This window comes from Phytophthora sojae (genome assembly GCF_000149755.1).
Source record: "Phytophthora sojae unplaced genomic scaffold PHYSOscaffold_8, whole genome shotgun sequence".
Classification (NCBI taxonomy): domain Eukaryota; phylum Oomycota; class Peronosporomycetes; order Peronosporales; family Peronosporaceae; genus Phytophthora; species Phytophthora sojae.
The window spans coordinates 111,095-133,201 of record NW_009258122.1 but is presented as its reverse complement, the minus strand read 5'-3'; the positions used below and the strand labels follow the sequence as shown (position 1 = coordinate 133,201).

The following is a 22,107-nucleotide window of genomic DNA, read 5'->3' as shown; positions in this document are numbered from 1 at the left end:
CAAGGTGAACGCTCCGTTTCGCGAAGCTGTTGGTGCTCTGATGCACCTGATGACCGCCACGCGCCCAGACATCGCGTACGCCGTTGGCTATGTATCGCCCTTCATGGAGAACCCCCAAGAGGAACACTGGGTTGCGGTCAAGCGTATCTTTCGCTACCTGCAAGGCACCAAGACGCATGGGATCTGCTTCAAGCCGGGCGACAAGATCGACTTTCGTGGCTACTCGGACGCGGACTGGGTCGGCGACCTCGCCGACCGCAAGTCCACTTCAGGCTACACGTTCATGCTCATGAGTGCGCCTGTGAGCTGGGGAAGCAAGAAGCAATGAAGCGGAGTACATCGCGCTCAGTCTGGCTATCCAAGAAGGCAAGTGGATTCATCGCCTGCTATGCGAGATTCTGGCGGCCGCTAATGAGACTGGACCCGAACTCATGATCCGCGAAGACAACCAGTCGTGCATCAAGATGACGAAGAACCCAGTGAACCACGGTCGCGCCAAGCACATCGACATCAAGTACCACCACATCCGCGATGAAGTCAAGCGCGGCGAAGTCAAGCTCCAGTACTGCGAGACTTCTGTGATGCTAGCGGACATCATGACGAAGGCGCTTGCGGGACCACGCCACACGGATCTGACGGTAGCGTCCCCGGGCTAGTCCCGGCTGTATATTTTAATGCGTAGCGGCGGCGCTCGGCTAGTGAATACAAATTGGCGATGCTGGCTCAATTGTTATCGTGTGTGCTAGCGCTCAACGGAGGCACCGTACCGGTACTGTGCCGAAGAAATTGGTCGGCACGAGACCCAGTAAGTTACGCCTGAGGCGTCCCCGGGCTAGTCCCGGCTGTATATTTTAATGTACCTCGCACAGGAAATACAACAAGCTCTCAAGATTTGCGCGCTACTTCTGCAAGCATATTGATTTAGATGAGTGTACAGCGATACCTACTGCGACAAGTGGCACGTATCGGGAATACCTCCACCGTATTCTTGTGCTAAGCTTGTAGTAAGTCAGTACATACTCATTTATGTTCAGACCGCGTGAATCTTGTTGATTCGCAAACATCATAAGTACCACTGTGGCGAATATGCCGGGGATGCCTGTACCAGTAACCAGCAATTCCTGGACGAGTGCATCCCCACCATCATCATCGACATCATCATCGACATCATCTCCATAACTGACACATACATCACCATAACTAGGTCCATACAGTCTGCCCCGGGAAATCTGGAAAGGTCGGACCAATAGAAACTGCGAGGTTGCGAAACTTGCAAAGGGCTTGACAGAAGTATCAATGTACTGAATTACTCAATTAATGGGAAAGTAGCGCCTCATCAGTTTTCAAGCAGAGCGCGGTCGTTGAGGGGGGTCGGCGATATAATACTGTATCGCCGAATATCGACGCTATTCTTGTGTTCGTACTTGTACATGTAGTGAAGAGTTTGTCTTGGTCGCGGAGCATCGCGTCACGTAGACCGCTGCCTGGGACGGTCGTTTAGGGAGTTCTAATGTCCGTACTGCCCCATCGTTCAGGGCAAGGTACTGTCGCCCATAGCGTATGCCGTCATGATTGCATCGTGCTACAGCAATAACTTATCTAAAGTTCATTATGAGCCTTTCACTCCTGCTATAATACTTCCTCTGGTTGGAAATGATCACCGGAAACAGACATTTTAACCAATAACTCCACCACTACGTGCTGTATAAAGCTGCGGATTAGACAATAAGAAAGCCCTTGATCTCCGCTTTCCATAGCCACCGATTTCATCTCAAACGGGTTCCTGTAGCCCACGTCATTTTCATTTTACCGCTCCAAGTAGCAAGCCGATATCAAGAGGGCACCCGCCACAACTGCCGTACTTCGTTTAGAGTCGCGAAAACATGACGAAGGCCAACCTGGTGGACATGGAGCGCAGAGGCATCATCGACGAGCTCCTCAAGCTAAGTGACAATGGAGTTCTACCCCGCAGAGCCTTCGCCCGCGTCGGGGCCCATGTGAAGCGTGACCCGACCACCGTGAGCGCTATTTGGAAGCGCTACACGGCTGCGGTGGCGGCTGGTGTTCCTGGTGGTGAGTGGGCTAGCCAGATCAAGCAGAACAGCGGCAGGAAGCGTAAGAATCGAGATGAAGTGCGGACGAAGCTGCCGAGTGTTCCTGTGGAGGATAGGGCAGTTGAGAGGCGCGTTGCGGCTGCTCCAGGGCTCTCCCGGCACCTAGTACGACAAGCTGTGAAGGAAGGCATGGTACGGCGTCGTACGACGTTTATCAAGCCGGCGCTGACCCCCGAGAACAAGCTGGACCGTGTCGAACATGCGCTGTCGTTCATCGACGACAAGACGTTACACTTCGAGTCGATGCACAACGTGGTTCACGTCGATGAGAAGTGGTTCTACGCAGACCGCAACAGACGTTCCTACCTTGTATTTGACGGTGAAGAGATGCCTCCACGAGCCTGGAAGAGCAAGCGCTTCATACCCAAGACCATGTTCCTGGCAGCACTCGCACGCCCTCGGTAAGTCTCTATATGTTTATAATTTTATACTGTGGATAACCTTTGACACTGTGTATGAAATTTCTATGTAGGTACGATCCACACCGTAAGCAGAGATGGGATGGCAAGGTGGGGCTCTGGTCTTTCACGGAGAAGTATAAGGCACAGCGTAAGAGCAAGAATAGAGCCAAGGGGGAAATTTGCACACGCAATCTTGATACCGTCGATCGAAATGTCTACAAGGACTATCTGATCACCAAGGTGTTCCAAGCTATCAAGTCGAAGTGGCCAAGGAAGGACCGTCGCCAGTTCATCTTCGTGCAACAAGATAATGCGAAGCCGCACGTGTCGCCAACCGACCCGGACGTTGTCGCAGCGGGCACAGAAGGAGGGTGGAACATCAGGCTGTTATGCCAAGCAGCCAACTCACCCGAGCTCAATTGCCTTGACTTGGGAGTTTTTGCTTCAATGCAGAGCATTCAACACCGTCTACCAAGGAAGGGCATCGATGCGCTTATAGCGTCGGTTGAGGACGCATTTCGGGAGCTCAAACCCGACACTGTGGACAACATCTTTCTTACGCTACAGGCGTGCATGCGCGCAATCTTGGAGGAGGCTGGCGGCAATCTCTACAAGTTTCCACACTTGGGGAAGGCCAAACTCCGACGTGCGAATGAGCTCCCGGTAAGTCTATCGTGTAGTAGAGAGCTGTATGACGCCGCACTTGCGTTACTCCAATCTTCAAACCGTGGTAGTGCACTGTTCTTTAAATGAAAAGTACTTCGAAGTAGATACCTTTCTCCTTCTTTGAACTCAAAGTACACTATATAAATTAGTATTTGTCGTGTATAAGATTCGGCCGTCACAGAAAACTGCCGACCTATCATAATGACTTCCGGTGATCATTTCCAACCGGAGGAAGTAACTATTTAGCAACTTGCACTTGCATGCTGCTTCCCGCTAGAAGGCCTGGTCCCTCCATTTAACTCAGTACCCATCATCTAGCAAGCGCAAATCTCGTCTGCATAATTGTACTAGCTCTGCGAGGTACATTCGACATCGCTATTCCAGATTTGGCGGGGAGATCTGTACATACATGTAGTCGACTTGCTGGTGCAAGCAGCGCACTTTACAATCAAACACATTGATGCACACGTTCTAGTTTTGGTGGATTGTTATTATAGAATGCCGGTTAACGTGCTCTAATGTATGCAGCCCACAGTTACTCAAAACAGACAAGAAAAGCGGCTAATTCCTGCATCTAGTGTTCATTTTTGTTTGCTTTTCGTCGTTCTCGCATCTACGGACGGACGTAAGAGTACGGTGCCCTTCTGAGCGCTCCTCGTAAATCCAATCTGACTGCTTCTGGGTCGCTTGAGCTTACTGAGCCACGCGTCGCTTCTTGACGCGGTCAAAGTACTCCTTCACAGTGATGCCCTTGCGTGAGGCCTTCACCTTCTCCGAGACGACAGTCTTGTTCTTCTTCTCCTTCATGATCTCTGAAGGAGCGCGCAGAGTCATCCACGAACCGTCATCATCCTTGATACGGATTGTGGCATTGGCCATCTCCTGTACGTTCGTAGGGGCGGCACCGACAAACTCAACCTGACCCTCACGCTCCTTGCGCTTTGCCGCCAGACGCTCAGCGTCCTTTTGCTTTCGTTCCTGCTGCTTGGCTAAGAGACGATCAATATCGATCTCCAAGCCGTCGGTCGCCTTCTTCTCACCGACACCCTTCACCTTCTCGAGCAGGTCGTCGGGAAGCGCCTCCACGACGTGCAGTTTGTTCGAGGTCATGACTCGGCCGTCGTGCAGCTTGATCAGCTTGCCCTCTGCCAGGTTTTTCTCCAGCTTGTCTCTCGACATGTACATGGTCATCTGGTTGGCGCGCACGAACTGCAGACGCTCGGCACTCGTCATCTTCTGGTTCATTGCATCGTTGAGCTCCTGCGCGTGGAGGTCCTGCTGGATGTTGGCTTCGCGGTTACGACGATTGATCTCGTTAATGCGGAGCACGTCGTCCGAGTTGTGTTTCTTGCGCTCCTCGTTCTTAGCGAGCAGCTTCTGAAGCCGCTCCTCGAGCACAACAGCCTTCTCAAAGTTCTTCATATCTTGGGCTGCACGTAGATCGCGCTCCAGGCGCACACGCTGCACGCCTAACGATACAGTGGACAGGCCGACGGCTTGCTTGCGCCGCACCATTTCGTCCACCTCGGCTTCCGTGTAGTTGTGCTGTGTGATCATCTTTTCCTTCTTCGAGTACAGGCGCTTCACCTCATGATGCGTGGGGAAGTGCAGGCGCTCCTTGTTCATCACAGCTCGCCACAGCAAGAACTCACGCTCACGAAGTGAGTGGCCCGATACGCCGCTCAGCTTCCACTCGCGCTTGCTCTTGCCGAACGCGCAAATGATGCCTGTGTTCGTCGTCTCACCGCAGAAAGTGTAGCTTCGCGCCAGCTTGCACACGTTCACGACCTCGCAGAAGCGGTAGACCATCTCGCCGTCCACCATCTCAATCGGGACGCGGACGTACACGCCACGCACCAGCTGCGGGAAGAACGGCTCGAAGAAATGCTTCTCAAAGAACGTCCTCCTCTTCAGCAGGTAGTGGTTGGCTTGGTCCCAATTCACCGGCACGTTCTCCTCAGGGCGAATGGCCGCAGCCATCTCTTCGTCTTCAGTAGTCTTCGCCGCCGTCAAATCGGCAGCCGCCACCTTTGCCTTGGGCTTGCGTCCATCGCTATCCTCATCGCTGTAGTCGTCGTCGTCGTCTCCGTGGCTACGGCGTCTCCCCGTGCCTCCACGCTGCAACTCCCTGCGTCGACGTCTCTTCTCGGCCAAGTCTCGCCCACTCCTGCTGCCTCCCTCCTCCTCGGAGCTGTCGTCGTCTCCGAATCTGTTGCTCAGGATGGAGCGGCTCTTGTCGCTCGACTTGTTGGCTTTGAGGTTGTGCAGCGCCTCCTTGCGGCGGTCGCTGTCCCTGCTGCGTCCTCCGCGGCGCGTGGACGGCAGCTCCTCCTCCTCCTCCTCCTGGTCCTCCTCCTCCGAGAAGCCGTCCTCGGCCTTGCCCTGCGAGGCCGCGAGCCGCTTCTTCAGCTCGCGCTCCTTGTTGCGCTGCTCCTTGGCCTCGTACTTCTCCAGCAGGCGCTTCTCCTTCTCCACCTCCGTGAGCCCGGCCACGTCGGCGTCGTCATCCTCGTCCTCTTCCTCCTCCTCCTCCTTGATGCGGAGCTTGCCGCGGCGGCGCTTGCCGTCTCCGTCGCCTTCGTCGTCGGCCTCCGCGTCCGCCTCGGCCTTGACCTGCGCCTGCACCGCCTTCTTGCCGGCGCGGCCGCTCTTACTCTTGCTCTTGGGCGCCGCCGCCTTGGGCTTCTTGGGCGCGGGCGCGCGCCGCTTCTTGAGCTTCTTCTTGGGCGACGCGTCCGAGACCGAGCCCGAGCCGTCGGAGCCCGAGCCCGAGCCAGACCCCGAGCCGCTGCCGGAACCTGAGCCCGAGCCGGAATCAGATCCCGAGCCGGAGCCCGAGCCCGAGTCGCTGCCGCTGCCCGAGCCACTGCCCGAGTCGGAGCCGCTGCCGCTGCCCGAGTCCGATCCCGACCCGGAGCCCGAGCCCGAACGCGAGCTCACGGACCCGGAGGCGCTCGAGTTGCCGCCGTCCGACTCGTCGCTGCTCTCCACCACCTTCTTGGCCATCGTCGCTCAGCTCCCGCTCGCTCGCTGCGTCAGGTTAACGACTGACTGCTATGGAGGGGCTAACCTCTTGCTCTCAGTATACTATACTTTGATCCTGTATCGTCAGGAGCGATGGTCATCGAACTTAATATTAAGTTCGACGCACTTAAAGACGCGCGACGGCTCACTTCCGCAATCACTATGAGCAAGCTGCGCTTCTCCGTGGCGGCGTGTACGAGCGAAGACGCGGCCTTTCCGGCGTCGGGGCTGGACGAGCACGCAGCCAACAGCCAGGGCTACATGACTGCCAAGTAACGTGCTCGATCTCTGCCTCTTTCGTGCTGATTTAAGCCATACTAAGCCATTACAACGTGCGTCTTTTGATCGCTCTACCCGTTAGGAACTACGCGTACCCGCAGGAGCTGGTGCTGCAGCTGGCCGACGGCCTCTGCAGAGTGACCCAAGTGCAGCTGCTGTCCCACCAGACGCACATCGCCACCAAGATGGAGCTGTTCGTGTCCAAGAGCCTCGACTTCCAGGGAGACGCCACCAGGTTCACCCGGCTCGGCTTCCTCACGCTCAAGGCCAACACGGAGAGCAGGTACATGGCCCGCGAGCTCAAGACGGTGCACATCGACCAGGAGGCGGCGCTGCTCAAGCTGCGCATCCACGCGTGCCACGTGAACGAGCACAACCTGTACAACCAGGTGGGCATCATGGCGATCAACTTGTGCGGGGAGCCACTGGGCCTGCTGCCGAGCCTCTCAACGGACGAGGTGGTGGGCGTCAAGCCGAGGAACAAGCCCAGAGCCAACGGCTCGGAGGATCTGAGCTTCGACATGAGGTTCGACGCCAAGACTGCGGCCAGGATCCGCGAGATCCAGGTCGCCAAGGACCAGGCCGTGGCCAACGAGGACTACGACCAGGCCAAGCGACTCAAGCAGATGGAGGAGCAGTTGAAGAGCATCGGCCTGCAACTCGCCAGGCTCGAGGCCCAGAAGAGAGAAGCTGTGGCAAACGAGGACTACGACCTGGCCAAGAAGATTAAACACGAGATCGGCATGCTCGAGGCCTCGGTGGGGAGTAATGAGACGCAGCCGATACTGCCGATCCCGGCCGTGGCGCCGTCGCCATCGAGGAGTCAAGTGCTGCCGAGGATTGGAGCTGTTCAGCGCTCGGCGTCCAACTTTTCACCGAGGGATATGTATCCTGAGGAACAGCCGCAAGTTGCCAAGAGCGGCAGCTTCTATGGCGATGGCAATGGCAATGGCTCGTTGAGACATTCTGCACAGGGCGGGTTTCCTGGTGGCAATGAGCAGGACCCGACGAGTGGCGCCGACTACGCTGATAAGGGAGAAGCTGCGGATGGTGGCCCGAACCCGCACTTTAGGGGGATTCCGGACGCTGAAAACTTACCTGACCCGGATGAGATCCCACCAGCGCTTGCGAAGGAGAGCGAAGAGCTTATTGCAGTCATTGGTCCCTTTTTCACTCGCTGTGTCTACAGCAATTTGTGGAATCACCGCGATGCTGCAATCCGCAAGGTTACAATGGAAATGGACAACTACCCCGTTGAGCCGATGCGGCTATTGGAAATGTGCTCCACACTTGCTCAAAGCGGCGCAGGAGACCGTATTGCTCAAGTTGCGCTTTCAGCTTTCGGTCTCTTAGACCGTATGGTGTCTTTTGGAGCTCGAGTGCGCCGTGATGACATGTGCCGCATTGTACGTCGTTTATGTAGCTTGTTCGGGTTGGGAGAGTGGTTTTTTTCTAACTCGTCTTCTTGGATATGCTCTTCTGTAGCTCGGTAACATTATGACACAGTTGGTTAATAAGCTGGGCGAGTCGCAGGCTAAAGTTCGCGATGAGGCTGCAGCGGTACTTAGTCGGCTGGCGGCTGCAAATAACGTTGGAGTGGCTTTCGTGACTTCACACCTGACGAAGCGATCCAAGAAGCCGCTAGGACTTAAACTCCTGCAAGGCCGGCTACTCGTGCTGAAGAAGCTACTTGCAGACTTTGATCTCCAGCCCGACAGTGATTTTTCCGTACCTGGTATCATGGGATTCCTTGAGTACTGCAACTGCTTGGCTCATCAAAGCCGTGAGATTCGCGATGCCGCCAAGGATATCACCGTGTCGCTGTACCTTGTCGTGGGTGCCGACGTGGAAGGCTACCTAAAATCGCTTCGACCAAAGCAGCTAGAGGAGTACCAAACAGCTTTTGAGGCTGCAGAGACAGCAAAGGCTTCAAACCGACGCGGTGGAGGAAACGCGAACGGGGGCGGCAATGCTGCCCGACGAGACGAGAAGCCACACGAAGTTCAAGCCCCGTTCGAGGACGACGTTGATGCCGCCGCCGATAGCGAAGACGAGGAATCTGTGGATGAGTATACGTGTCCCTTCTGCGGCGTAGTAGACGAGAAGTTCGACTCGGACTATTTGGATCAGCACTTCTGGGCGTCCTGTAAGATGCTCACGCCGTGCAAGATGTGCGGCCAGGTGATTGAGATCTCGACTCTGAACGAGCACCTGCTTACTGAGTGCGAGATGCAGCAGAATCACCGCGAGTGTCCACGGTGCGGTGAAGCCATCACGGCAAAGTTCTTCGAGCGGCATGTGTCCCTCAACGACTGCCCTCCGCGTGCACCACTGAACCGTGCAAACCGCTGCCCACTCTGCCACGACGATATCGCTCCAGGCAAGAAAGGTTGGCGACGACACTTGCTTGAAGAAGGTTGTTCAAGCAACCCGCGAAGCTAGAGCGGGTAGAAGGCAGCAGAATTATGAACAAGAATACGAGAAGTGATGAAGAGCACGTGATATTGGGTTCGGATGCTACATGCTGTGCTCTGTTCTCTGGTCGGCAGTGGCTGCTACTTCATGAACGCATCGGTCAGGTATGGTTTGGTATAGTATTGTGCTTGACCGTTGTTGCAACTCGTGAATGAGGGAGCTAGCATTGGCATGTCAGTGGTTACTTGGCCTCGAACTCGAACGGGACGTCGTGTTCGCGCTGCACCATCTCAATGTCCACGTCTTGCACGTGGAGTCGATGGAATTGCACGCGTGTGGTGCCGGTCATTGCAACAGCATCGATCTCGCCATCACGTTGGACTTTCACGGAGTTCACACCAACGAATCGCCACTGACAGAGCTGCTCGATAACACCAGCTCCGAGGTCTCGTTCCTCAATCCTTTCCGGCTTCAGGACCACATTCTGCAGTCCGTCGACAAGCAGACGCCATTGACTGAGCAACGAAGCTTGTGGAGTTAGTGGCTCGCTTCGGGATGCAGCGGCAACGTCGATGTCGCGTGAACGGCGAAGTCGCTTGGACTTTCTCGTCGACGAGTGGGCTTCTCCCTCGCTCTCTTGGGCCATCTCCGCGGTTGCAGGAGCGTTTGAGCTTGCCACATCGCTGCTGTCGTCAAGCCATCCGCTGTATTCGGAGTCCACGAGGGCGTAGTGCAGGCTTTTCGTAGCAAGCTCACGGAAGAGCGTATCTCGGGCGTCCTCTTGGCTCTTACTGCGGGTTTCCACTCCAAGCTTGTCTGCGAGTTGCGTAAGGTACTCGTTACGCGCCTGACGCTCGCGAGCGAGCACGTCTTGGGCGTGTTGCTGGAGTTTCCGCTTGAGTCGCGTCTTGCGGCAGGACTCTCGGTTCTGGAGGCGGCGCTTGGTCACGGAAGAGACTGGCGCCGGAGCTGCGTCGCACTTGGCGGGATACTCTGTGCTTGTGTCGCACGACTTGGCCGCGTCGAGGAGCGCTGTGAACGTAGTGAACGGCGTTGGAGGACGGCTCGACTTCGTGGGTTTCTTGTTCGGAGGCAGAACGATGTGCGGGCGCTTACGGGAGAGCTGGTATACCTTGGCCATGGTGCGTAGTTGCAACGAGGTCGTCGTCGTGACTGGATCACTGGGCGTTGGATCGATCGGAGACCTGCGCCTTCGAAGCTTCGTTGCGTTTGGAGCAAAATTGCAAGTGTCTTCCGATCTCTTGGGTCACGACGCACTTTCTCGAGCTGGATCTTTACTTTCAAGCGTCTGGGACATTGTTGCGACCCGTGTCCGAGCCGCACAGTACAACTTGCTCCTGTGCCGTGGCGACACCCCGTCCTGGGTTGCGATGGATTGAGACTGGTCAAGTGTGGCCAACCAAGGGTGTGACTGCCAGACAAAGAGCTCTGAACGCCAAGTCAACTCCCCCGTGGCGACGGTCCGGAACCCTCTTGAGGCTTGAGGAAGAGTGGACTCACGACTCTCGATGTAGCCATGTCGGGTTAATGAACTTGCTCATCAAGCCTACGCGTCTCGACGTGGCACTTGGATGACCTAGGGGCAGACTACTAGACCTGCCAGTACTGGACGCACGGAGCGCTCTGAAGATGGACACCAGCACTACCCGAACAGCTCCGGACGTATTTGGGCTGCAGTTTCCGACATTTGCGCGCTGGGTCTCCAGTTCATTGCTATACTAGTGGTCATGATGAAGACCTTGTTATTCCCAGTGAGAAGTTCGAGCGCGCAGTTCCTCCATCTCCCTGCGAGATTTGGCGTCGCTCATACCTGGGCACTTTGCAAAAAGCCGCTTACCAGAAACACTACACACTCTCGATGAAGTTCGACGCGGATGATGTGGAGGCTGATACAAATTACGGTCGCTTTGCGGAACCAAACAGCGGATTTAGCGCGACGCAACGGCGACGCAACTCGCGCCAACCTCGACCAGCCAAGATCGGCGACCTGCACGTCTGGACACTGAAGGAGCGTGTGCAAGCCTTTCTCGATGGGTAAGAAGATATGGCTCCGTCCGTGTTTGGCCCGCCTCAAGGTGTGAGCATTGCTGACTGGCTCTGATACTGTAGACGCATTGGTATTGCAATTGAGACCGTCAATGTGCTGCTGAGCTTGGCTCTCGTCGTGTTATCCATCGCAGACGTAAGAGAATCTGCATGTAGAACTGCCAACGCGCTGGGTGATGAGTGCGTGTGCTTGAATAACCTGTTCTGTGTTTTTCATACTTTATTTCCCGATAGAGTTACACCGATGTCGATGACTCTGAGGAAGACTACAGACGCTACACCATTTTCGAGGTCGTGTGCACGAGTTTCTTTGCGATTGACTACGTACGTAGCGCTTTACGTCAGCTGCGAGGCCACTGGCGTTCTTCTGTTGAACTATGATGTAGTCTTTGCGTTGGTATGCAGCTCCAGATCGTCTCCGCTACATGGTGACACCAATGAGCATCATCGACTTCATCACGATCGTGCCTACCCTCTTGACGGAAAGTAACCAGTACTCTAGAGGTTGCAGGGTGGGTTTATATGGCTTATTTTCCATATGTTCCCTTCTATTGTATGTACCAGTTCGCTTTGACAACGCTCCACCTAAACAGCGCACTGCCGCTTCTGCGTATTGCGCGCATCTTTCGAATGCTGGCGGTGTTGAGGCTCTATCGAGTTGTGCAGTCGTACAGAGGATTCGACTACCAGTTGGCCGTGTTAGTGTTCCTTATCCTGGTATTGATTTTCGTAGCAGCGGGCGTTTTCCAGATTCTGGAGGAGAGTTACTACACAGACCAGGGTTTTGACCCCATCCAGTTCCACCAAGCCATGTCCTTTGTCTTCGTAACGCTTTCCACGGTCGGCTACGGCGATATATCGCCCCACACGACGGGAGGTACACTCTCCCCCTTCGGTGGTATCTTTCTTTTCAGCCAAGCTTATTAACGCCACGTTCCGCTTTGTAGGTCAAGTTTTCGTCATCTTCATCATTGTCGTGGTCGTGACGGTGATCCCGAAGCAAGTGACACGACTCATGGATCTCTCGGCACTACAGCACGACTACATGCACAGCTATTCAGTACGTCGACGGAGTATTCACAACGGCGGACATGTCGTCGTTACTGGTCACGTGGGTCTGTAGAACGCTTCCGCTTTTCTGAACGAGTTCTACCGCCCCCGCCAAGGTCGTGTCCACATGGACGTTGTCTTTCTGGTTGACCACGTGCCGTCGGCAGGCTTGCAAGCGTTGCTGCTCAACGTTCGTTACAGGCGTCGAACCACGTACTTGAAGGGGAACCTGCTGCACGATCGAGATGCGAGACGCGCTCGTATTACAGAGGCGGCAGCAGTGTTCATACTGGCAGGCAAAAGTGACCCACGCCAAGTGGAGGCCACAGACGCGCTGCCCATTCTGCAAGCATTGGTCATCGACAAATGTCATTTTCGCGCCAGTATGGAGTACCAGCTACGGTTTGACAAACGCAAAAGTTGCAGTGATGACGAGGATGAGAGCAAAGCCGGTGGTGTTCCGATGGTGCGGAGGACGGCTCATTCAAACGGTTCGCGGCCGATACGCTGCTTTACAGAGAGATTTTCGCTGAAACACACGCGTGGACTTCGCACCATCACCAGGGTAGAAGTAGCGCTCAATACTTCGCAGTTACGGACAGCTATCGTGGCTCGCAACGTCGTCTGTCCAGGGGCGACTGCTTTGCTGCTCAATCTCATTTGTTCCCCCACAGAGCGCCATGTCACTCAGGGGCGTAGATCGCAAACGCCATGGGTAGCGGAGTATGCCGGTGGGCTGCAAAACCTGCTTTTCCCTGTCGTGTTGCCCCCGTACTTCGATGGATTGCTCTTCGAGCATGCAGCCGAGAAGCTGTATCACTTGTACGTATCATTGATTCACGCTGGCGTGTGTGCACTTACTTTTTTATGTTTTTTGTTTGTTTTTGATGGCTTTTATGAATATGATTGCAGTTTCCACGTCATGATGGTTGCATTGTATGATCGATCAGCGATGCTTCGCGGCGACAGAAGTATCAGTTTGTGCCCGTTTGGTGAACGGCTCGAGGAAAAGTACGTTGTATTTGTCGATATTTGTCTTTATCTTCGGGACGATGGGAAAACAAACTCAACCGCTTTTGTTTTGCAGTGACCTTGTATTTTTGATTGCCCCAAGCTCGTCGGTGGCTAAGCACGCTGTTGATTCGCTTGAAGACCGAGACCAAAACTCCATGAGTGACCGCCCCGCGCACTGCTTCGATCCCACGTCGACGCGTATTCCTCCTGCTCGTGCCACAACGGTGACTCGGGCTGACGAGAAGAAACGCACTCCCATGCTTGTGTTTTCATCGGAAACAGTTCTCGATCGACAGTCGTTTCAGCTGGACCGACGGCCTTCGCTCGAGCTGGAGGTGACGGATGACCCTTTTCCAGCAATTGGGCTGCCGCTGAGAGGTGACTATGACAACGATAGAGGTGGTCGGTACCATCCTCAAAGTTCTGCTGGAAAAGTGCTGGATGCTGCCACGTTAGAGCCCCTGACTGCGTCGACTGCTACGACGTCTGCTTCGCCAGCTCTAGGGTCTTCCCGGTTACGCAGCATGAGTCCGCCATTCCACGTTGATGCGGTGCGACGTCTTCACGGACATATTCTCATTTGTGGACCATTCGACCAGGGCCACCAGCTCGCATGCTATCTTGATGATCTCTACGCCAGTGAAGGCCTTCCATCACGACCGGACATTATGTTGTTAGTCAACTCGTTGCCAAGCGATCGGGAGATCGCTGCGATGCCTCGTGCGTTGCCTTCAGATGTCTTCGTTGAGCATGGTGCGTCTCAGAACGTGGAAGAACTTCTGCGCGTACGAGCATTTGACGCCTCCACGGTGCTGATTGTACCAAGTGACCGCAGCTTTACGGACAATTCTGAGGATATTGACGAGCACCTTCAAGACTACCAGGCTGTCATGTCCACGCTATCACTGCGTACGATGCAGGAGCTTCATCACGAGCATCTTCGGCAAAAGCAAGCTGCAATGGATCCCGACGCAATCAACAGTGATAGCCCAAATGTGAGGCTCCTTGAGAGTAAGTTGTTCAGCTCCCGGTGCTCCGTGGTCAAGTCCATGAAAGCGCACATTATTTCGCGTACACTTATGGTGGGCTGCACGGACCGCATGGCCTTCACGGTTCACGAAGTGACGGTGACGATGCAGGTCCCTTAATCAGGGGAATTGCTGAAGAAGAGCTACACGACGAGCATCATGACGAGCAACTCCACCTCCACCACGGAGATTATGATCGCCTTTTAGGCTGGAAGTTTACGGGGGAGTCACGTCGTCGCCGAGCATGTTCAGAGGCAGATTGGCTGCTGCCTCCATCGTTCACCCCCGGGTATGCAGCTGGCGAAGTGTTCGTGGATTGTGTGCTGGACACGCTACTGTGTCAGTCGTTTTTCAATCCTTACGCTGTGGATCTGATCCGAGCTCTCGCGGGGGACTACTACTCGGTGGCAACCCAGCACAGCTAGGCGGTCGGGGAGCTTTACGCCCTTCTCTGATGCACTACTTTTCCACGGTGACTACTAGCGAGTCGAAGGACGTGAAGTCGCCCCCAACGAAGAAGTCGCTGCAAGAGCGGAATACTGTTGGAGGCTGCTGCCAGCACCCAGTCTTACGTGCAGCCACCATTGCATGCGAACTTGAGGGCGAGTCGTTTAGCGAGATATTTTCTCGGGCTTTGAGTCAGCAGATATTGGTGCTGGGAGTGTATCGACGAGCTCAGGCTGGCGGCCGCGGGAACGCGCGTCCGTACGTCGTCACGTGTCCAGAGTCGCCCTCGGGATGCCGAGTTGAACACGGGGATCAGTTGCATGTCCTCACCAAGCGGCCGGCTCCCGTTTGTATACAATGAAAGCCAACCAGTTTACGATGAGTGGGCCAAGTACAGCCCTTTGACCTGTGGATCTTGAGGTCTTACCCGAGAAAGCTAGGGATTCCGCGGACTCAACAGCAGCGAGCTACGCTGTTGATCATACCCGTTTTGACTCTCGTTGGACTCGCCACTTCAACATCTACCGCGCTGCATTGGTCCAAATTATATCGGTTTTCGACCAATCCCCGCCGGTCTCTTTCGCGTGCCGCAGGCCGGACAACTGCAGGGATGCAGCGCCGATCTCACCCCGACGAGCGCGCCGTGCTGCCCACCGTCGCCCGCAGCGGCCGCGCCTCGCCCTTCAGCAGCCCGCACGCCATGCCGCGCCGCATCTCGCGCCCGCTGCTGCTCCTGCTGGTGCTGGGCGTCCTCGGGCTGCTCGTGGTCACCGCCAATTTCATGTTCACGTGGCGCGCCACGTCAGTCGCCCGCGCGCGGGCCGAGGAGCACCTGGCCAGTCTGCGCGAGAACGCGGGGGCGACCAACACTCTGGGCAACGCCCACGGCAACGCCCTCAATGCAGCGGACGGCCAGGCGCCGCCCGCGCGCCAGCCGCAGGACGAGTTCTCGGCCGACGACGTCCAGCGCATGGAGAAGCAGCTCGTGTACACGATCCACCAGGTGGCGCAGCGCACCAGCGAGCCGCGCGGCATCGTGCTGCCCTTGTTCGACGGCATTGCCGCTCTGGGGCTGTCGATTATCATGGAGCTGCGCGCCTTTGGCGTGGACCTGCCAATTGAAGTGCCGCACTGCGGAGACCTGAAGGAGTCGCTGCAGCGCACTGTGCTGAGCAAGGAGGACATGGGCGTCATCCGCTTCTACGACGTGTGCGAGCTGGCCTCCAAGACCGCCAGCACGCTGGACGCGTCGCGCAAGGTGTTCTGCCAGAGCCTGCGCAACTGCCACCGGTCCTACCGCTCCTTCGACGTCAAGCTGCTGGCCGTGACCTTCTCGCATTTCGAGGAGCTCATGCTGCTGGACGCCGACACGCTCTTCTTCGAGAGCCCCATGTCGCTCTGGGACACGGACAAGTACAGGAACACAGGCACGCTCTTCTTCCACGACCGTCTGAGCCAGGACAACATGTTCCTCGGCAACCGCATCCGCGGCAACGCGGACGTGAGCGAGCTGAACCAGTACATCTCGCGCTTCGACGTATCGCCGTTCGCACCTCTGGGCAACATTGAACGACCAAAGGCTACGAGCGAGAACAAGATCCCCGTGGAGCTCAACAACTACTCGCCGAGCGAGCACCTGCTGACGAGCCACTCGTGGAATCACCGCGCAGGCCACGAGATGGACTCGTCGCTCGTACTGTGGAGCAAGAAGCGCCAGCCGCGCGCCACCGCCATTCTGGCGGCGTTCGCGGCGCTCAATGGTATTGGCCGCCCGCCTTCCTATGGCGACAAGGAGCTCTTCTTCATCGCTGTGGAGCTTGCTGAGACACAGTACTCCTTCTCCGACTTTGGCGTTGGCGGCGTGGGCTGGGACTTCCGGGACCACGGCCCGGGCAAGTCGGTCGTGTGCGGCCACGCGTCGCACTACTACCCGGTGAAGCCGGCGGACCTCAGCACCGCCGCAAACACCAGCGTGTTGTACCTGAACAGCGACGCCATCCTCGAGTACGACCCCAAGAAGAAGCCCGTATACTACAGCCAGGCGCGGCTATACGAGGTGTACGCGGGCTCGTTCGTGGAGCGCGACCTGCCTCAGGAATGTCCGTTCGACGTTACGGGCGTGCGCTTCTCTTCTGACCAGGAGGACCGCATGCTCTTGCGCCAGCGCTTCCATGAGATCGCCACGGCGTGGATGGAGGAGTAGAGGCGCCGAGTCTTACAGGTAGATGTCCGTCGGAGGGTAACGAATGCATATATGGGAATCCATCATTTAGAGAGTACGCGAGGGCTCGAAAGCGGGGAGGATGTTGAATACGCTACAACATGCGTTCCAGGCATCAACATCAACCTAGGGCGGCTGCAGTTGATGAGTATTCTGCACATGCACCAACAACGGTGGCGGGCTAAGGAGCAAGAAGCTGTATGTATCACGTGGTCCCACACTCAGAGAGACGTGGTGGACAGCGTGTCCACGCGTTACCATGCGAGCCGCTGACCAGACCAGGAAACTGGCCGTGCTGAGCAACTCTCTTCTGGACTCGGTCTCCGATTTAACTCAGCTCAACTGACTTGAGTCGAGTGAGAATGACTTGAGATTGTTCACGTCTTGACCTCGATCTTTCGCATCGTCGATACGCCCTGAGAAGCGGAGGAGACGACCACCCGACTGCGCCAGGTGTGATCCCCGGCAAGAGCTGCTTGGGCGCCAGCCGGAGTGCACTATCCGGAATGACACCTGAACACGGTGTGATACGGCGCGCAAAACCGAGTCCAAAGGCCGGTTTACCCATGGCTACAATCACCTCCCTCTCTCAATCCATACCCATACGTCCACCTAAATCAACATTAGCACTGTTTGTCCCAGCCTCCATCCTTCCGATACCCTGACGCATCCGCATCCGTGTCACTCCTCCTAATCCGTCAAGGCCTCGCCCTCAAATGCCCAGATAGGCGTGGATTTCCGCCTGCACGTGTTCCGCCAGGACGTACCCCCACCATTTCCAAACTTCACCACCAGAGCCGAAGAGAGACCATCACTCTGCCTCGCCCGCAATGGCCATGGCTCGCTCGCACGGCTCGGTGCGGATGCGCTGGATCGTGGCACTGCTGGCCGCGGGCGTGATCTTCGTGCTGTCCGACGTGCTCTTCACGTGGCAGCAGCTCACCGCGTCCTGGTCCGCGCGCTCCTCGCCCTCCATACGCGCAGTGCAGGAAGCCGTGGCCCGGGCCGGCGGCTCGCTGCCGCAGTTCGTGGACCGCCTGAGCGCCAGCGCGGCCGCCGACCTGCTGCGCCAGATCGACCCGCAGTCCGTGCCGGCCGTCAGCACCAAGGAGGAGGCCACGCGCGCGCCGCCCGCAGACGACGACGACACGCTGCGCCTCGAGACGGAGCAGCTCGAGGCCGACGAGGTGCAGGCCGAGCAGCTCGAGGCGCAGCTGCTCCAGTCGCTACTCAACGTGACGCAGCGCACGAGCGCGCCGCGCGGCGTCGTGCTGCCGATGTACGACGACCTGGCGCCGCTGGGGCTGTCGCTGCTGCTGGACCTGCGTGCGCTGGGCGTGACGCTGCCCGTGGAAGTCCCGCACTGCGGCGATCTGAATGAGAAGCTGGTGGCCACCATCGAGAAGAAGCAGCAGCAGCTTGGGGACGTGTTCGTGTACGACGCGTGCGCGCTGGCGGCCAAGGAGCGGAGTGTGCTGGATGCGAGCAGGCCCGTGTTCTGTAAGGACCTGGAGGAGTGTCATACCAAGTTCCGCACACTGGATATCAAGGTGCTGGCGGTGATCTACTCGCGGTTTGAGGAGCTCATGCTCATGGACGCGGATGCGCTGCTGCTGCAGAGCCCCATGTCGCTGTGGGAGACGGACAAGTTCCAGAAGACTGGAACGCTGCTCTTCAACGACAGGATCAGCCAGTCGAACTCCTCACTGGGCTTCCGTCCGGCGGCAAGATTGGGCGTCACGGAGCTGCAGAACTACTTGTCGAACGCTGATGTGAGCGTATTCCGCCAACTGCCGACGATTCCGAGGGAGAAGGCGAAGGTGTCGACGGATGTGGGATTGCCCTTCGAACCGAGCGATACTCTGCTTAACAGTCACGCGTGGAATCGCCGCAGTGGACACCAGGTGGACTCATCGTTACTTCTTTGGAGTAAGAAGCGGCAACAGCGTGCTACAGCAATTTTGGCGTCTTTTGTTGCGCTCAATGATGTCGCTCGTCCTCCGTCCACCGGCGAGAAGGAGCTGTTTTTCGTGGCGTGTGAACTAGCAGAGACGCAGTATGCTTTCTCGGATTTCGGTGTTGGAGCTGCTGGGAGCGACTTTAAGGACCATGGCGAGGGCAAGTCGATTATCTGTGGACAGCCTGCGCAATTTTATCCGGTGAAACCAACGGGTGACGGCAGTGCGAGTTTACTTTATCTGAATTCGGATGCCATCATGGAGTACAAGCCCAAGACCCAGCCAATGTTCTACTCAAAAGAACGCTCTGCTGACTTCTATCCGGGCTCGTTTAGCGACTGGGAATTGCCTCAAGACTGCCCCTTCGACGTGACGGGAGTGCCGTTCTCAGAGCAACAGATTCAGCGCGTGTTGCTACGCCAACGTTTTCATGACACCACGGTTGAGTGGGAGCGCAACGCCTTGATGAGTGAGAACGAGAGTGAACAAACTCAAGCTGACGACGTCTCCAACACGAAACTTCAGGGGCTCTTAAAGCAACTATCGGATGGAACGCCCTTTGAAGAGGCTACTGCGGCACCTGCAACGGCTTCGCCTGCGGCTGCTGCTCCTGTCACCCAAGCTGTTGCTACCACTTCTGCGCCGGTGGTGACAGAGCAACCAAAAAAGTGGTCTGAATTTATGAATGATGCACGGGAACGCGCCGAGATGGAAAAGCTGATGGAGACCAGGCTGATTCACTCATTGTACACGTTGAGCCAGCAGACCAGCGTTCAGCGCGGAATCATCATTCCCCTGTATGACAAGATCACAACTCTCGGTGTTTCGCTGATTTTGCAATTGCGTTCCCTCGGTGTGGATCTACCGATCGAAGTCCCTCACTGCGGCGATTTCGACGAGAAGTATGGAGAATCGATGATGCAAAAGACGGAGCAACTGGGCGAGGTGTACGTGTACAACGCATGCAAGCTTGCTGCCACTGCCAAGAGTCTTTTGAACCCTGAAAAACCGCTGTTCTGCAAGGACTTGGATACCTGCCACCGTCGCTACCGGAACTTCCTCATCAAAGTGTTAGGTGTCATGTATTCTCGCTTCGAGGAGATCATGATTATGGATGCAGATGCGCTGTTGTTCCAGTCCCCGATGCCGCTATGGGAAACGAAGAAGTACCAGACGACGGGTACACTTTTCTTCAATGATCGCATTGCTGAAGCCAACTTTTCCATGGGCCTCGGCTACCGACCTGCAAAGCGCCCGAACATCATGGCTATCGAAGATTACCTATCGAAAGCGAATGTGGACCTCTACCGCCACATCCCAACACTAAGTCGGCCGAACGCGTCAGCTGAACTCATTGCGGCCGACAAGTCGACTGTGACGCTACACTTTCAGCCAAGTGAGGGTTTGTTGAAAAGCCACCCTTGGAATGGCCGCAGTGCGCACCGAGTGGATTCGTCGATCCTGTTGTGGAACAAAAAGCGACAGCCACGAGCAACTTCGATCTTGGCCTCATTTATATCGCTGAACGATTTGCCGCGGCCGCCTTCTTACGGTGACAAGGAGCTGTTCTTCGTAGCATGTGAGCTCGCGGAGACGGAATATGCTTTTTCTGACTTCGCCACCGGTTCAGCAGGTTCGGACTTTCGCAATAAGGGTGAAAACAAGTCCATCATCTGCGGCAGTGCGGCACACCACTTTCCAGAAAAATCCGATGACACTCCGATCCAGGACGTGAGCTTGTTGTACATGAACACAGATTACATCATGCGCTACAAGCCCAAGAAGTCTCCGATGTATTTCTCGGCAGCACGACCTCGTGATTTCTTCCCTGGCACATTTGAGGAACGAAAGTTGTTGATGTTGTGCCCGTTCGACATCACCGGTGTGAAGTTCTCGGAAGCTGAGGTGAAGCAGATTTATCAGCGTCAACAGTTTTTCCACATATCGACGGATTGGGAAACCAATGCAAAGGAAACGGATGCTGTCAAGCGCGAAGCAGCAGATATTCTAACGAACGAGAAGCTCCAGGCAATTTTGAGGGACGGGCCACCGCTGGAGGATCTTACGGAGCCACCCAAGGACCCCTTCAAGGAGGAGGAGGCGAAAAAGGCTGCCGAGCTGAAAAAGAAGGCGGACGATCTCCAGGCACAGGAGAAGCAACTTGTTCACACACTGAACCATATTGCTCAGCAAACCACGGTGAAGCGCGGTATTGTGATTCCAGTTTACGATGGTATCATCAAGTTAGCCATTTCGCTGGTTTTGGAGTTGCGAACAATCGGTATCAATGAGCCTATTGAGATGCCTCACTGCGGTGACTTGAACCCGGATGTTCAGAAAATGTACCTGACAAAGAAGCAACTTGGTACGATCTGGTTCTACAATGTCTGTGAAAGGGCAGCACGAACCACGAGCCTGCTGGATCCGTCTCGGAAGGTCTTCTGTGAGAAGATTGAGGATTGTCACGCGAAGTTCCGCGGTTTCATTATCAAGCCGCTCTCGGTGACGTTTTCAAGGTTCGAGGAAATCATGATGATCGACGCTGACACAACGTTCTTCGTGAGTCCCGCAAAGCTCTGGGACTCTGAAAAGTACAAGAAGACTGGTAACTTCTTGATGCACGACCGTATCAGTCACGAGCAGTGGTTTATGGCGGAACGGGTTCCTGGAAATCCGAACCTTTCGGTGGAGCAGAACTATTTCTCCAAGTTTGATGTGGCGCCATTCCGATCAATACCCACTCTTGAACGCCCGAAGGCAACTATCGCAAACCCGACGTCGGTGACGCTAAATTTCAAGCCAAGCGACTTTTTGCTGAGGAGCCACTCCTTCAACATTCGGGCGGGCCATCAGGTGGACTCGTCGCTGGTACTTTGGAACAAGAAACGGCAACCGCGTGCTACTGCGATCTTGGCTTCGTTCATTGCACTAAATGACATTGCCTCACCTCCTTCGTACGGCGACAAGGAACTATTCTTCTATGCGAGCGAGCTGGCTGAGACGCAGTACTCGTTTTCCGATCATGCCATCGGTGCTGTTGGTACCAAGCTCATTGATGGCGGTCCGAAGAACTCCACGTTGTGCGGCGACATGGCCCAAGTGTTCCCAATTCACACGGATGGTGTCCCGGACGACGATGTGCCCCTGTTTTATTTCAACAGCGACCGAATCTTGTACTTCCGACCGCAGAAGGAGCCTGTATACTATATGAAGGCGCGGCCTTGGGATTTCTACCCGGGTGCGTTTGGTGAGCGTCAGCAGGAGTGCCCGTTCGATATCACAGTCGGAAAGCTTTCCGAGGAAGAGGAGAGGCACCTGGCAGGTCGGCAGCATATCTACGAAGTGGTGGATGCATGGGATCGTGTTGCGAAGGAAAAGCCCGAAAACTTGGATGAACAGAACGCCTCAATCGACCAGGTTCTA

At 55.9% G+C, this 22,107-nt stretch overlaps 4 protein-coding genes across 4 annotated transcripts; 2 read left to right on the top strand and 2 right to left on the bottom strand.

The window, feature by feature from the left end:
• Positions 1–3,874: 3,874 nt before the first annotated feature.
• On the bottom strand, positions 3,875–6,187 carry PHYSODRAFT_519762 (hypothetical protein; the record flags this gene model as incomplete). The annotated part of the gene is made up of 1 exon (XM_009534826.1): positions 3,875–6,187. One exon carries the CDS (start codon positions 6,185–6,187, stop codon positions 3,875–3,877), a length of 2,313 nt encoding a protein of 770 aa, XP_009533121.1.
• A 180-nt stretch (positions 6,188–6,367) lies between these two features.
• On the top strand, positions 6,368–8,926 carry PHYSODRAFT_519281 (hypothetical protein; the record flags this gene model as incomplete). Its single annotated transcript, XM_009534825.1, has 4 exons — positions 6,368–6,477; positions 6,567–6,896; positions 6,975–7,890; positions 7,970–8,926. The coding sequence occupies 4 exons, from the start codon at positions 6,368–6,370 to the stop codon at positions 8,924–8,926; spliced, it is 2,313 nt and encodes a 770-aa protein (XP_009533120.1).
• Positions 8,927–8,968: 42 nt separating this feature from the next.
• PHYSODRAFT_361616 (hypothetical protein) lies at positions 8,969–10,040 on the bottom strand (the record flags this gene model as incomplete). Its single annotated transcript, XM_009534824.1, has 1 exon — positions 8,969–10,040. The coding sequence occupies one exon, from the start codon at positions 10,038–10,040 to the stop codon at positions 9,141–9,143; it is 900 nt and encodes a 299-aa protein (XP_009533119.1). The 3' UTR covers positions 8,969–9,140.
• A 5,075-nt stretch (positions 10,041–15,115) lies between these two features.
• Positions 15,116–16,708, top strand: PHYSODRAFT_317672 (hypothetical protein; the record flags this gene model as incomplete). Its single annotated transcript, XM_009534823.1, has 1 exon — positions 15,116–16,708. One exon carries the CDS (start codon positions 15,116–15,118, stop codon positions 16,706–16,708), a length of 1,593 nt encoding a protein of 530 aa, XP_009533118.1.
• Positions 16,709–22,107: the final 5,399 nt, after the last annotated feature.